Raw genomic sequence first — 14,109 nt, forward strand, 5'->3', positions numbered from 1 at the left:
GCCTCTTGTTAAATAAAAAAAGGCTCTTAAGCTAAACCTAACTCTCCTTCTCTCTCTTTGCTTTTTTTTTTTTTCCCCCTCATAAAAGCTTCCTACAATTTGGTATTGTCAATAAAGCTAGGGTTTTTTTACAGCTTTGGAAGAAATCTCTTCTGGGTCTACTCTTATTGGTAGAGAGATTTGGCAAAGATTTGATTTTTTTTCTTAATTTTTTTGGTGGGGAGGAGTGGTTTAAACTATGGATGGTTAATTGGGAAGCTAATGCCATTTGTTTGGAAATTTGAAATTGAAGAGTCAAAGAAGATTAATTTCCATGTCTTGGGCTGGCCCTGATGATATCTTTCTCTCCACTTCTCTTGCCACCTATCTTGACAGTAATCTCTCTCTTTCTCTCTCTGTTTTATATGTAATATTCTTTGTTGTTTTATTTGCAATCTTTAAAAATTATCTTGTTTTTGGGTTTTTCTTCTTATTTTTTAGTTTTGCTTGGTTGTAAGGTTTGGTTTGTTTAATGACACTGTTTGATTCACTGGATTCCTGTTTGTGTACTTTACTATATTGGATTATTTCCCTTTGTGAAGTTGTGTTCTTTAATGTTCTTGGTTGTCAGTATTTTTGTAATTTCGATTTCTTTAAGAATTGAGACAAGCTGGTATTGTGATGCATGTCCAAATTAGGTGAAAAGAGTTTGTTCAAGTAATGGCCTCTTCTATTCGTTGTCCAATTTTTATAGGCTTGTCAATTGGTTTTGTGAGAAATACTTTGATGATCTTCAAGAGACTCGCTTTTTAGTGAAAATTACAAGCTCTCAACTTTGCTTTTGTGGAATTCCATAATTTAATTGTTTGGAGAATATTGAATGAAAGTTATAATCTTAGGTACTTGGGTGGCATCTCAAAACGCTGTGTTGCAATCTGACATTTGTTCCGAATAGCATTTGTGTTATTGAAGCATGATAATTCTCTTGCACAAGTTGTCTCAGAGAGAGTTTGTTTGCATAAACTATGCTACTGGAATCCTATTATATTATGTTTTTAAGACTCCCTTGAATGTTTTTGGTTGTAGTTATTTATCATCCTACATTCTCATTTTGTCTGCTAGTGGTTGCCCTTTTATATTACAACAATTGCTTAGTAAATTGTCTGTGATTTAGATCTTTAATGATTGTAGAACATGCCTTTTACCTATTTTGCAGAGAAACTCCTTGTCTTGCTGAGAGATGGACGAAAGCTTTTGGGATTACTGCGATCTTTTGATCAATTTGGTAGTTTGTCCTGATCTTATTCCTTATCTTTTCTGCTTTCTTTTTTCTTTTACTTTTTCTTCTTTCTTTTGTTCTGAATAATAATCAGTGATGTGATATCCTTCGACATTCACAGCTAATGTTGTTCTAGAAGGAGCTTGTGAGCGAGTTATTGTCGGTGATTTATACTGTGACATCCCCTTAGGTCTATATGTAATCCGTGGGGAGAATGTTGTCTTAATAGGAGAGCTGGTATGCTGTTTTATGTTATCTTTGTTTCAACTTTTTTTTTTTTTTTTGCTTTTGTTGAGGTGTGGAATTGTTTTGTCTTACACTGTTATTTCTTCTTTATAAATTTCTGCTTGCTACACAGGATTTGGAAAAGGAGGAGCTTCCCTCACATATGACTCCTGTATCGGCAGCTGAGATAAAAAGGGTAAATGACTTGTCACAGTTCTCATTTCTTTGCATGTTTTTCACCTGGTATTGCTATATCTATTTGACAGAACCCTTCTTATGAAAGGCTAGGTGGATATTTCCACTTCCAAGGGGGTTTTCTCATGTCTGTTTCCCATGCTGTATGGTTTTGGTAAAGAAAGTTTGTAATAATTTAGTCTTCTGAGATGATTAATTAAAAGAATTTGAGCAAGATGGACTTGGGTAACTGTCAATTTTCTTACACATCAAGAATAACTTATCTGTTTATCTTTTTCCAGGCTCAGAAAGCAGAAAGAGAAGCAACAGATCTGAAGGGCTCCATGAGAAAAAGAATGGAGTTCCTTGATTTTGATTAATAGACCCTGCTATTTTGTTAGAGTTTCATGCCATGTTCGCAAATATTAGTGCGATTGTGACCCAAAATTTGAATGAGGGTGGGATAGGCATGAGACATTCTTACTTCATCTCGGTTATTGGAGGAGGAAGCTAGAGCAGGGGGAGAAGTTCTTACGATTCTGAAGACCTTATAGGCTAAAAGGTTGGGAAGGGGAAAGTATTTTTTCTGTCTTTTTAGAGACAGTGATAATTTCCTTGTACCTTCATAGCATGGGCGATAGCTCTACGTGCAATACCTATAATTAGGTTCTTCAGTGAGTTTAGGGTTTTAAAAGTTTTCTGTTTATACTAAAAATCGTGTTTGCTCCCCTTGTTTTAGTATCTTTTCACTTCCTTTCTAGGCTCTTACATTTCATTTGAGTAGAAATTGTTCAAAATTGCTGTGGTTTGTTGCTTTGGTGCCGCATTTTGTAATGGCACAGTCACTTTCAATTTATTTGTAACGTGTTTAGTTATGTTTCATGATCATTAAGTGCAGAAGTTTATTCAATTTCTGTACTTGTGCCACCTTGCCTTGTTAGTTTTGCTGCCTGATAATAGTTATTCGTGGACAACAACATTTAATTCACAGCTTAATGCTTTCAAAGCTGCAGCAAATATAAATTGAAAATCTAGTAGCCATCCAGGAATTAGAAATCCGAGTACTTGTTGCCATTGAAAATCCTCAAGCTTCAAGATGCTGAAGTATTGAAACCAGCTTCTAGATTATTGGTACATATCAAGCTTTGTTTCAATCAGGATAGGTGAGTAAAGAAATGAGGCGGTCGTAATTCGGAAAGAGAGTTACAAGCTCGGAACGTTTTGCCAGCTCAAAGTCTTCAAACTGAAAGGCAGGTGCACAGGTGCATCCAACAAGTGAATAGTGGCTCTCAGCATCCCTTGATTCGGCTTTTGTCACTCCCCCGTCAGTGGAAATGTGAAAATCCTTTGTTGGAAATGCACCAAACCAAACATTTGGAGGTACCGTGTACTGCACCTGCTGATTATCTCCCAGATCAGGTCCAAGACATGTTAGTTTTACTTGCCCATCTTTTTCATACAGTTCTAGGACCTGTATCAAACATATGCTTCATTACTCATTCAGAACAATAAATTGCCACATTGGTATTCAGAATATTTTGGCTTGAACAAGGTTAACGCAGCCATTACCGTAAGAGGTTCTCCCAAATAAAAATGCCAGGTCTCAGCACATGGTATTCGATGAAGGTGAGACACATTCCCGGATGTTAGCAAGAAGTATATACATGAGCTGACAGCACGATCAACTTTGTCTGCAGTGAAGTTACTGTCATGTTATGATACGAAAAACTACCAACGAATGACTGACTAGTAAATATTGCTTTGATAGGATAAGAACAATCACACTTGAAAGTAGAAAGAAACCAGTTTCATTAAAATTTCAATACTTTGAAGCTGAAAAATTTAGGCAAACAAGTCCGACAAAAGACAAAGGCAGTGGATCTAATTTTCATACATAGGAATTTCGAAGTCAAATCTCACTTTTCTTGTCTCTAATTTGGAAGGTCTTTTTCAGAATGTAAAGCATTTCGCTTGCAGACACCACAGACTATCCAGATAACAAAAATCTTTCTGCTTCCTATTGATTACATTAATGATAGCAATGAAACCTCAGAACTAAAATACAGATTGTATACCATGAGGGATAAGTTTAACTATCTTAATTCCAGCTTTAAGTCAAAATATCTTATTAATTTGAAATAATATTGAGATCAACAAGATGTGGACCAGATCCCATGGAAAGAAAATTGCACAAGTAAAGAATCTAAGAAGAAAGTGGAATCGTAAACCAAAAAAAAGCTATTCTGATATTAATAGATATGATCTCTACTGCCGTAGAAGTGAAAACATCACAATCAATGGAGAAAGAAGCAAAAAGTTAAGGCATTTATATAAAGTACTTACATTCAGGAGGAAGTTGAGATTTGGAGAGGAAAATCGAGGTGTCTCTGAAAGTTTCAGTATATAAGCCACCTTCAGGATTTGCCACCAGATTCAACTTTGCTGCAATCTCTGATGCAGAAGCCATGCTGCTTCAGTTTTCCTTACTGCTAGACACTGGGCTTGACTGTTTAAGATTTGTAAGAGTGCTTGACCGTTTTAGACACCAACCATTTTTTTTTTTTTTTGAGTGAACTGACCTGCTTTTATGTCGATTAAGTAAAAATGAAGGAAACTGGATAGTCAAACGTCCTCACCGAACCCGAACGTAGGATCCACATATTTTACATGCTCTTTTATTTTTTTTTTCAGCTCATGAAATCTTTCCCCGTCTGACCGTGGAAATGTCGGGTTAGATTTTGTTTTTCCACAGAGTGGGTATGGCGGCTTTTAGGACAAACTCGCGCACTTCTACTTCTCTCCGGTTGAACTCCGGCCTATACATTGGGGGTTAGGCCGTGTCAAAAAAGAAACAATGCAATTTGGGCCCTATAAAACGGGGCCTGTCCATTATATTAATGGCTGCGGTTGTGCAGTTATTTCCTTTGGTTTCCCCTAGTTGTGATCTTCTTTAGACTGAAATTCTGAAGAAATTCAGTTTTGGAGAGCTTGTCCAATCTTCAAGCTCTTTTTTCATAGAATAAAAAACGAAACAAAATATATAATGAAAAATATACAAATTAGTGAAGAATGAGGATGCACAAAAAAAAGCAGAATTTATAAAACTGTACAGCTTTCTGGTTTAGTATCGAAGGATAGACAAGTGAAGTTATTTGTATACAAGGGAAAAATTAGAAAGGCAATGTATTGCTTTTGCTCAAAATCATTTCATGTTAACAACAGAAGAACCAGATTCCATGTAGTCTTCCTTAGTAATGCACATCTGCAATAAATTAATCTTCTATCAGCTAATTAATCATCGGAGGAGCCGAGCCTTGACCGAGCCCAAATGCATTTTTGAGTAAGAAATTCGTTACCTTTTCAAAGGTGTTTAGAGAAGCCTGGAGGTGCCAATGAGCTAACCTCTTTGGCCAACCTATCTGCCAGGCCCGGCATTAAAGTGGTACCCTCACTAAGCGCAACATTTCCTAACATCTCTCTTCTAACGTCAATGTAACTTCTTCTGATTGACCTCACCAAAATCCCACGAAGACTGCCTGGTTATATTCCACCCTGCTTGGATCAAACAGAATTTCGGGGCACTTAGACCTGCTAGCTCCAATAGTTATGACTTGCCCATCTGGCAATTCATATTGCCTGTCAAGCTCTGAGCTTTCCCTTGATGTGGCAAGTTCGTTATTGATATCCATTGCTACGTATGAAAGTCGTTCTTTTATGTCTCTAATGGTTGCTCGTTCTGCTGATATTATGAGGATGTAGCCCTCGAGTCAGGATCTTGGTGAGGTAGTCTTTCAATTCCTTGCCTGCTAGATCAAGCCGATGGATAGAGTGAGGGAGTGCATAGCCCTCATAAACGGGGACGACATGCGTGACTCCTTCACCAGAGTCCATCACAGCTCAGCTCCTGCGTAGATTTGATGCCATGCATTGGTTTGTGTTTTCTGTATGGGGCAAGGTTTCAAGATTGATTTAAACCTTCAGAAAAAAAACCTTTTTTACTTAAACAGGGGTGCCATATCTGGTCCACAGCACTACGCCTCTGGAAGAGAAGAACTCATAAAAATTATAGAAGGAAGAGTCAAAATCCTTAAAAAAAAAAAAAAGGAAAAAAAAAACTATTTGACAGAAAAAAACGATATATGCAAATATTTATAGAAACTCCCTCTACTTTTATAATCACTGCCTGATATTTTAGCCGCATAGAAACTTGTAAAGCTAAGGGATCAAGTCCAATCTGATATTGGGTTTGCCCTGGGGGAATCAAAGGACAAAGCATCCTAGTAAGTTAAAAATTCGAGCACATTACAGGACAGGCTTCAGTTACTTATGGTTGAAGACAAAAATATTTTTATTAAGCGAAAATATTCTCATGTGAAGCACAGTATCCAGCTAACAAATGATTATTGTGCCCGAATCTATAAAAAAAATAATAATTTAATCACGTTACCAAGAAGATGGATATGCTTAACATTTGTGACAGGAACGTAATATGAAACCTAAACTCTGGAGAACAATGGCTTGTGCACTGATAAAGACTAAGGAAATATTGAGAGCCGTCGAGGGACTATCATAATACTAACACATAACTTATGACAGCACCTAATTTTTATAGCTCGTCAAGTGTAATGTTGACTCTGATGCTAGTCATAGAAATATCAAGAACCACAAGGTTATTAGCTTTCATCTCTGAAGCACTCTGCCTACAAATCTTTGCAAAGAACTCCCCATTCCAGCACCAACAGCTTCAGCCAAATACTTTGCCTGTAACAATGTTATTTCATCAAGAGTTCTAAAATAGACTCCAATTTTTCCAATTTAGAAAGGCAAAGGAAAAAGAAATGAAAGGAGAGAGTACCTCCTGTATTGTCTTCTTCAAATCAAAAGCATCTTTCACCCGATCATCCAAGAACAGCCATGTATCACGAAACTCTGCCAGAAAATGATAAAATAAATGAAATGCTGTCTAAAAGCTTGCATCTCCACTAGAAAGTCACTGATGAAGCAAAGATGTATACACATCAAAATTCAAAGCACATAAAGGTAAAGGAAATAAACCTGGGGAGCTGTCAGTCAGCATGTAAATCTCTGCTGTTGAGTGTATCCCTCCAAGGACAGTGCGCTTCACATACCAGTCTACATCAAAGGCCTCATCTCCCGCTGCATGCCAGATTTCATCAACCAGCAGTGCCCTCTGCTTAAAACTTGTTGGAACATTCAATGGATGTGCCTACAAAGAATGTTAGAAAATAGTTGACTTAATGAGTGAAGACTTCGACCAAGTAAAATAGTCCGTTAACAAGAAAAAAGGTACAAGGACAGGTACTTGGATGCTGAGGGCTTGAGGCCATTTTGATATGTAGGGCGCTTGCATTTCTAGGCGAATCCTTGCAAGCTTGGAGATACGTTGACTAGGAATCAAATGTTGTGATTCCTCTTCGGAGTCAATTCGATCCATAAGCTTTTGTAAGCAGTCATCCATGAAAAACTGCAGAGAATACAAGAGCAAAGAACCAAATCATGGATCTGGGAAAGGAGGAACCACAGTTCGGTCCCTTACTAAAAGAACAGCCTCCAAAAATCCTTCAAGATTGAGTTTGATAAACCCATCACCTCTAAACGATAGAAAATGATGAGGTAAGAAGCTCTACATCATAAGCATTAGTATCATCAGATTGTTTGTAAATTGTAATGCCCTACCTAAAGTTTCCATACTTGAACTAATAATCACAAGCAAAGAATAATTTTGACATATAAATAAATGATGAAAAATTCAAAAGAGTAAAATCAGAGCTTATAAAATTTGAAACCTTTGTTTTTTCAAGAGAAAAAATTGAAACTTTTCACTCAAAAAATTACCTCAACAAGGGCTGCTTCTTTTCGAGGGAAGGATCCAACAATTGAAGGAGAAACCCCAACTTCCTTTGCACCTGCGATCATCGCTTCTTCACTCCATCCCAACCTCATCTGCATTAAAAATAAAATAAAATTTTAACCCTAAAAAATCATAAATAAGAATATAAAGTTTTCAATAATTCTAGTATAATATTAATCAATGCACGGACGACGTGTCGTAGTGAGGCTTGCAGCACCCGAGCTTGCTCTTCCTCGTAATCAGCTCTCGGATTCTTTCTCTCGAGGCGTGGACCATCCCCAGCCGTTGATGATGATGACGTGGAAGAATCAGATGGATTAAGGGTTTGATTAGGGACCGTTTGAGGGTCTGCGGTAGTGGAAAATCGTGAAGAGCTAATGACGGTTCTGAGAATGGGGAATCGGAGAAGGCGGCCTCCGCCACTATTTTTGATAAGAGAGGCACTGTGAAGGAGGCGATTCGCCGCTGTTCGATACATTTTTGGCCTATCTTCACCTCGAGTTCCGACTCCACAGGGCAGGGAAGTAAGATAGGTACAGGGCACGTAGAGTCTTTTTTATCTCTGTTTACGAATATTTATACTATATTTATTCTCGGGTATTTTAAATGTATTTCAATTCTTATTTTTAAAAATATTTAATAGATATAAATAATTTTATTTTTTTAAAAAAAATAAAAATAAAAATAAAAATATATTTATTTAAGAGAATAATGATATATTAATATTCGTAAATTATTTAAATTTATCTCGAATAAAATTCAAATTATGATTGGTTATTATTAACTTAAGCTCAAATTCGAATAATTAAATTTATCAATTGAATCAAATTTAAATATTTTTATATTAATTCAAATAATTAATAAATTTAATTCGAAATTTTATATTTTAATTAATAAAATATTTTAAATTTAAATTTAAATACGAATAATAAAATTAATATTATTTTTATATATTAATCAAATGAATTCGAATAATTTAATTTTTATTTTAAATTAAATTTAATTAAAAAATATATAAAACTTAATTAAATTTAAATTTAATATTATATTAATTTAAATTGGATCAATTAAATTTTTAATCTAATGTATTAAAAGAATTAGACCTTCTCCCCCACCACCTCTTCTACAGTCAGCAGCTCAAAAGCCAAAAGAAGGCTATTATCGCTCTCAAGCCCCTGTACCAGTGTGATCCTATGAAACTACAACAAAACTAAAGATTTCAAATAGCTACTTTAGCCCCTCTATTGGTTTGTAAGTTACTCCTGGGACTGAAAGAAAAGAAATAAAAAAAGACAACAAGAGAACTAAAGATTTCAAATAGCTACTTTAGCCCATCTATTGGTTTATAAGCTACTCCCCGGACTGAAGGAAAAGAAATCAAAGAAAACATGCGTTTCTTATCGTTCGAGTGCCATTGGATAATTTTTATCTTATATATTTATATAATTTTCTATAAATATATTAATATATATTTTAAATGAAAATATCTTAATTTTAATTAATTTAAAATAATAATTAATATTATTTATAAAAAAATTACTTATTAAATATATATGTAAAATATAAGTATAAATACAACATAGCCAATCAATATCTTTTCTTTTTTTACTATTTTGAAAAGAAAGGAATTCAAACTAAATTATTTAAGCATACACTAATCATAAAATTAAAATATTTAGATATAACTTATCAAATATATTAATTTGAAACTTAACATGAAATTGCCACTAAGGCCTTAGTTTATTGACAAAGAGGAAGTTTTAAAACATTGAAGTCTTAAATTTAAGTTTCGTATATGAATTTAATTGTTTGGTGATATTATAGTTTTTTAACTAACTAATCAATTATCATTATTTAATTATAATGTAATAATTTATTATTTAATATAAAATATTAAAAAATTATTTTATGAAGGAATAATTTTAAATCCATAAACTTAACTTTTTTTTATATATATATTTACTAAAATTTAGTTTATGAAGTTTACGCTAAACTTTGAGAATTATATATGGTGAAATGAAATGAGAGAAAAATAGAAAGTGTAAAAATAAAAAATAAAAAATATAAACAAAATGTCTAACTACCACTAGCAAAGAGCAAATCATTCCTCACATTAGCAAAATGTATTTTTTTTAAATGTTGCTTTGGGAATAACAAATGTTATAAATATTGATATTTAAATTTTAAAGTTATAGAATATGGTAAAATAATTATATAAATCAATTAAATTAAATTTTAAATTCTAACCAAACATTTTATGTCAAATTTCTAATTAATTAAGAATTTTATTTAAATATAAAAAAGAGTCTTTGATAAACAAAAGTGAAAGCATCACAAATGAAATTAAACTAATTAATATTTAGCGATGAATATTGGGTAGAATGATGAAACTTGGGGCCCAAAGCAAGCTATCAGCTTTCCACTAACCTCAGGCTTAAATTTGTGATATACTTAAAAACAGATGGAAAATATGAAATCAAATGACAGTATCTTTAAAAATGGGACAAATACAACTCTTTTGCATTCACATACAAACATATCAATAATATTACAGACTACTCTGAGTTCAAATTGTGCTTTCTTCCAAAACCAATCAGGTAAAAAAAAAAAAAAACATGACTAAGATTACATCCTAATCATTTTTACATCCTAATTAATCGGATTGATTGATCTTTGAAGCGTGGATATTGATGGTGTCTGGTAACCTCAGCTACCTTTTCCTTTCACACCTACAGCAAAGAGGGGCCTGCCTCAAGATTAATTATTTACCTCTTGTATCTTGCTAATGGCTTCTTTCATGTGTAACCGTTGATCGGGATTACTTTCAGTGCAAGCAGCTCCGATTTGGAGGAGTTGAAGCATCTGATTGAGTGAACCTGAATCGTTTGCTATCTCAGGATCAATCAATTCTTCCACTTGGTTCTCGGATATTGATGTTTGTACCCATTGCACGATATCTATCCCACCCTTGCCATTGCTAAGATATTGAGAAGGAAATTTCCCTGTGATGATTTCCAGGATGAGAATTCCTAAACAATAAACGTCTGATTTGGGGGAGACTTGCTGGTTCTGAAGATATTCTGGGGATTTGTAAGCAAAAAAACATTGGGCAGCAATGCTGGCGTTTGTCAGTGGTTGAAAGGCATAGTCACTTAGTAATGGATCATAATTTTCCGTTAAAAGAACATTGCTGGATTTGAGATTTCCATGAGGGATCTCGTATGTTGCAAACTCTGTATGAATGAAACTGAGCCCTTGTGCGATTCCCTGGATGATCTTCAAACGGGTTGGCCAATTCAGATTAGCATGAATGGTTCCTCGATCACCTGAACGAGCCATGTTTATTAGTTAGAAAATTAATGGGAAAAAGAGGGGGAAAAAAAAACGCCTTGCATAGGTATCTTAAATGAAAATTAACCAAGGTTGATGATAGTCCTACCATGCAAGACGTATAACAAGCTGCCCTTGGGCACGTTTTCGGAAACAATAAGCTTCTCCTCTCTTCTAAAATGGTAGGCCAATGGCGTCAAAATATTGGGGTGCCTTAATTGCCCAAGCCGCCTCATTTCAGCATCAAAATCATCTTTTCCCAACCTATTCATTTCTCTCATTCTCTTCACCACCACGGCCAATCCATTTGCCATCACGGCCTTATATGCAGAGCCCAACCCGCCATTTCCAAGCACCTCCGCGGCTGCCTTCATCAAATCTTGCAACCCGAATTCACCCTTCTCATCATTCACCATGACCAAGTTGGCCATCCCGGTCTTGTTGGCCTGTTGTGACGACCCTCTCTTGGAGACAGAATTACTCCTGCGGCTTGACTCTGCAGGCTTTCGGCGGGTCGATTCAGGTACGTCGACCTGCAGCACCTCCTCTCTTGGAGGTTCCTTACTTAGAATGCTGAAATCATCGTCCCTCCTACGCCTTGCGGAAATGATGGAGGCTATCACAAAAAACAGTATAACAATAAGCGTTGCCATGGCAACGACTACCTTGGCTTTGGAATTGGAACCTTGGTTTCGGCCCGACGGATTTGAGATTCCTGAACCTGATTGGTGTAATTCATCGCAATCTATCCCCAGTGGTTTCCCACAAAGTCCTACGTTTTGTTCGAATGAAGAGGCATTGAACTTGGAGAAACTTTCTGGGATTTCTCCTTCCAGGTTGTTACGCGATAGATCAAGCGAAGTAAGTACATTTGGATATTTCAATTCTGGTATTGTTCCTGAAAATTGATTTGCCTCTAGATGGAGTTCTACGAGATGGGGTAGTTGCATTAAGGACTCAGGAATATTTCCTGTGAATTTGTTTTCATTTAGCCAAACTTTCCTCAAAGATCCCATCGATGTAAAATACCCATTTGGTATTTCACCGCTAAACTGATTGCGAGACAAGTATATAGCCCTTAAAGCGCCAAGTTTATTGAATTCGGGGATTGAACCTGTGAAAGAGTTCCCTACTAAGCTGATGGTTCTCAAGCCACGAAGTTGAAGCAAAGCTTGAACGTCAACTTGTCCTGAAAGACGTAATCCTGTTAAATGGAGGCCAATAATGGTTTCACCCGAACACATGACACCAACCCACCTTTTAAGGCAAGGAGAGGACCCTGGAATCCAACTATTCAAATCACCTTGCGTAAAAGATTTCTTGAACTTAATGAGAGTATCTGCATCAGATTGAGAGACGCAAAGGGTGGGAAGAAAAAGGGTGATTAGAAGGGATAGGAAAGGGAGGAAGCGAACAGCGGCCATTACTGACCGGAAATGGTAAAGCTCCGGATAGAAACAAGCCGCTGCTCGGAGAGATCGTGTGGTTCTCTGAGTCTTTGTTTGGGTTGTTCAGTTTCTTTTTGCTTAATTCGGGGTTGACAAGAGGGTGCTGTGCCATGTTGGTAAGAGATTGTGGCTTTGAGAGGAGGAATTGAAAGATGCAGCTGGCAAAGTTACATTAAATTCTAAGAATAGAATTGGAATAGAGGTTTGAGAGACGAGAGAATTAATGGGATTGAAAGGGAGAAACAGAGGCTTCCAACTTCGTTTGACCTTGTCAGCGTGCCTTTGCCTCAATCTCGGACTATTGAGTATTGTTATGCAATCTAAAATGTTGGTATATATCACAAACAAACATATCTTTCTGAAAATCCATAAATGAGTGTGAATAATAAACCAATATCAAATGGGAAAAAATAGTGGATTAAAAGTGTTGATCTCCTGACCATTTAACATTTTAACTGTGACTTTACTGATTTAATTAAAGCAACGGTAAGGAAAAACCATGAAAGCCATCGTATTTTTCTGAAAAATAAAAATTTATACTAATTATTAAAGTCAAAAGAAACAAGTCTCTGGTTCCTGCGATGTACAATTTGTATGCACATGATAAAACAGAGAACAATTTACTGAAACGATACAGGTGATGGCTGTACCAAGGTTTTAGATCACGTCCATGCTGTACCAGTTATCGAATCTCAAATGAACGTCAATGTGTTGTAAAAGCCTGCAAACACAAACATGTAATGTCATATATCAATCCTACTCCCATTGGCAGCTTTACTTTAGTTGCCATAGGCTCAACTAAATGGAATGTGGTAAAATTCATATTATAATAAATATTTCCCAGTTGAATAATTTAATTTGATTTCTAACCAGGAGAAGAGCAGTGCCGAAAAATGTTGCAGGGACTGGGGTCTGCAATATAAACCATCAAGTTCTAAATAGGGCCTTTGCCGGTATAGATAGCTTGGAAGCAGACGCCAAAAAATGCTAGCATAGCAATACGCCCATTCTTGATCTGTTTAGTCCTCAACACCACCACTGGTTCTGAGGACCCTCTTCCGCACATCGGGTCAAACCATAACCCACCTTGGTATCCAACATCAGGCGTTGGGTTCTTGTTAGGAAGTTTCAGTTGAATGTCTAAACTCCTTGGCTTAATCAGTTCAGCCCACCTTCTGACTTCAACCCAACCCGTCAATGCCATTTGCAATACAAACAAGGTTGTAGGGTCTGCAAAGTATTCTCGAGCACCGGCATCATACCATGTGAAGTTCTCAATTAAACCCAGCCTCTCAAGCAATTCTGGTACGCGTATTTCTGCCACAGCCAGCATTGCCCACCTGGCATGCATTAGCTCAGCTTGTGCAAAACCATTTTAAAGAGTCTAGATCAGATCCTGAAAATAATTTATCTCAGAGATAAGCACCTGTTGACTATGAGATTCGGTTCCAAGCACATCAGATAATAAAAGCTCTTGCAAGCAACATTTATTTGTAGACCATTGCTGATTGCCTTGCTCCAAAAGAGAAAACTAAAGGATTATGTTATAAGTTGAAATCAGAGACTAGGCAGTAAATTAAGCTGAATGCATCCAGTTTATCCTCAGAAATGAGAATTAACTTCCTGCATACTTTAGGTAGAACCCTGGAAATTTTTTATTTATCTATGCATCAATTAAATAGGTACAAATGTATATGCCAAAACGGGTCATAACCAACAAACCCCACAAGATTGTGTACACTTTTACGAAGGATAAAGCAAAAAGTGCAAGTTTATGATGTCTGACTCGATCCAAGGAAGGC

At 36.0% G+C, this 14,109-nt stretch overlaps 4 protein-coding genes and 2 pseudogenes across 5 annotated transcripts; 1 reads left to right on the plus strand and 5 right to left on the minus strand.

Moving 5' to 3' along the window:
- Positions 1-2,584, plus strand: LOC111299200 (sm-like protein LSM1B). The gene is made up of 5 exons (XM_022894258.2): positions 1-374; positions 1,196-1,264; positions 1,380-1,495; positions 1,617-1,679; positions 1,960-2,584. Exons 1-5 carry the CDS (start codon positions 314-316, stop codon positions 2,035-2,037), a joined length of 387 nt encoding a protein of 128 aa, XP_022749993.1. The 5' UTR covers positions 1-313; the 3' UTR covers positions 2,038-2,584.
- A 120-nt stretch (positions 2,585-2,704) lies between these two features.
- Positions 2,705-4,451, minus strand: LOC111299199 (uncharacterized). Its single transcript, XM_022894257.2, has 3 exons — positions 4,001-4,451; positions 3,227-3,348; positions 2,705-3,128 (listed from the first exon to the last, which is right to left on the minus strand). Exons 1-3 carry the CDS (start codon positions 4,122-4,124, stop codon positions 2,808-2,810), a joined length of 567 nt encoding a protein of 188 aa, XP_022749992.2. The 5' UTR covers positions 4,125-4,451; the 3' UTR covers positions 2,705-2,807.
- A 577-nt stretch (positions 4,452-5,028) lies between these two features.
- Positions 5,029-5,689, minus strand: LOC149513673 (uncharacterized; annotated as a pseudogene).
- A 292-nt stretch (positions 5,690-5,981) lies between these two features.
- On the minus strand, positions 5,982-8,098 carry LOC111299198 (uncharacterized). Of its 2 annotated transcripts, none has more exons than XM_022894256.2 (6): positions 7,747-8,098; positions 7,514-7,621; positions 6,981-7,142; positions 6,713-6,884; positions 6,513-6,586; positions 5,982-6,418 (listed from the first exon to the last, which is right to left on the minus strand). In XM_022894256.2, the coding sequence occupies exons 1-6, from the start codon at positions 8,005-8,007 to the stop codon at positions 6,338-6,340; spliced, it is 858 nt and encodes a 285-aa protein (XP_022749991.1). In that variant the 5' UTR covers positions 8,008-8,098; the 3' UTR covers positions 5,982-6,337. The 2 variants fall into 2 exon arrangements, with proteins under 2 accessions (XP_022749991.1, XP_022749990.1); XM_022894255.2 differs by having other exon boundaries at positions 7,720-8,090.
- Positions 8,099-9,999: 1,901 nt separating this feature from the next.
- LOC111300882 (pollen receptor-like kinase 3) lies at positions 10,000-12,432 on the minus strand. The gene is made up of 2 exons (XM_089746814.1): positions 10,969-12,432; positions 10,000-10,855 (listed from the first exon to the last, which is right to left on the minus strand). Exons 1-2 carry the CDS (start codon positions 12,281-12,283, stop codon positions 10,287-10,289), a joined length of 1,884 nt encoding a protein of 627 aa, XP_089602940.1. The 5' UTR covers positions 12,284-12,432; the 3' UTR covers positions 10,000-10,286.
- A 489-nt stretch (positions 12,433-12,921) lies between these two features.
- On the minus strand, positions 12,922-13,715 carry LOC111300384 (photosystem I chlorophyll a/b-binding protein 6, chloroplastic pseudogene; annotated as a pseudogene).
- Between the last annotated feature and the right edge of the window lie 394 nt (positions 13,716-14,109).

Source organism: Durio zibethinus, chromosome 18 (assembly GCF_047325235.1).
Source record: "Durio zibethinus cultivar Kanyao isolate XHJ-2024 chromosome 18, ASM4732523v1, whole genome shotgun sequence".
NCBI classification, from domain to species: domain Eukaryota; kingdom Viridiplantae; phylum Streptophyta; class Magnoliopsida; order Malvales; family Malvaceae; genus Durio; species Durio zibethinus.

Coding starts and splice junctions, on each gene's coding strand:
- LOC111299199 (XM_022894257.2), bottom strand. CDS start 4,124: ATGGCTTCTGCATCAGAGATTGCAGCAAAGTTGAATCTGGTGGCAAAT. Junction 3,349..4,000: donor ATCTCAACTTCCTCCTGAAT/GTAAGTACTTTA, acceptor ACTTCACTGCAG/ACAAAGTTGATCGTGCTGTC. Junction 3,129..3,226: donor ATTTGGGAGAACCTCTTACG/GTAATGGCTGCG, acceptor TGTTTGATACAG/GTCCTAGAACTGTATGAAAA.
- LOC111299200 (XM_022894258.2), top strand. CDS start 314: ATGTCTTGGGCTGGCCCTGATGATATCTTTCTCTCCACTTCTCTTGCC. Junction 375..1,195: donor TCTTGCCACCTATCTTGACA/GTAATCTCTCTC, acceptor CCTATTTTGCAG/AGAAACTCCTTGTCTTGCTG. Junction 1,496..1,616: donor TTGTCTTAATAGGAGAGCTG/GTATGCTGTTTT, acceptor CTTGCTACACAG/GATTTGGAAAAGGAGGAGCT.
- LOC111300882 (XM_089746814.1), bottom strand. CDS start 12,283: ATGGCCGCTGTTCGCTTCCTCCCTTTCCTATCCCTTCTAATCACCCTT. Junction 10,856..10,968: donor CTTGTTATACGTCTTGCATG/GTAGGACTATCA, acceptor TGGCTCGTTCAG/GTGATCGAGGAACCATTCAT.
- LOC111299198 (XM_022894255.2), bottom strand. CDS start 8,007: ATGTATCGAACAGCGGCGAATCGCCTCCTTCACAGTGCCTCTCTTATC. Junction 7,622..7,719: donor AAGCCTCACTACGACACGTC/GTCCGTGCATTG, acceptor TTTTTAATGCAG/ATGAGGTTGGGATGGAGTGA. Junction 6,587..6,712: donor GCTGACTGACAGCTCCCCAG/GTTTATTTCCTT, acceptor ATTTTCTGGCAG/AGTTTCGTGATACATGGCTG.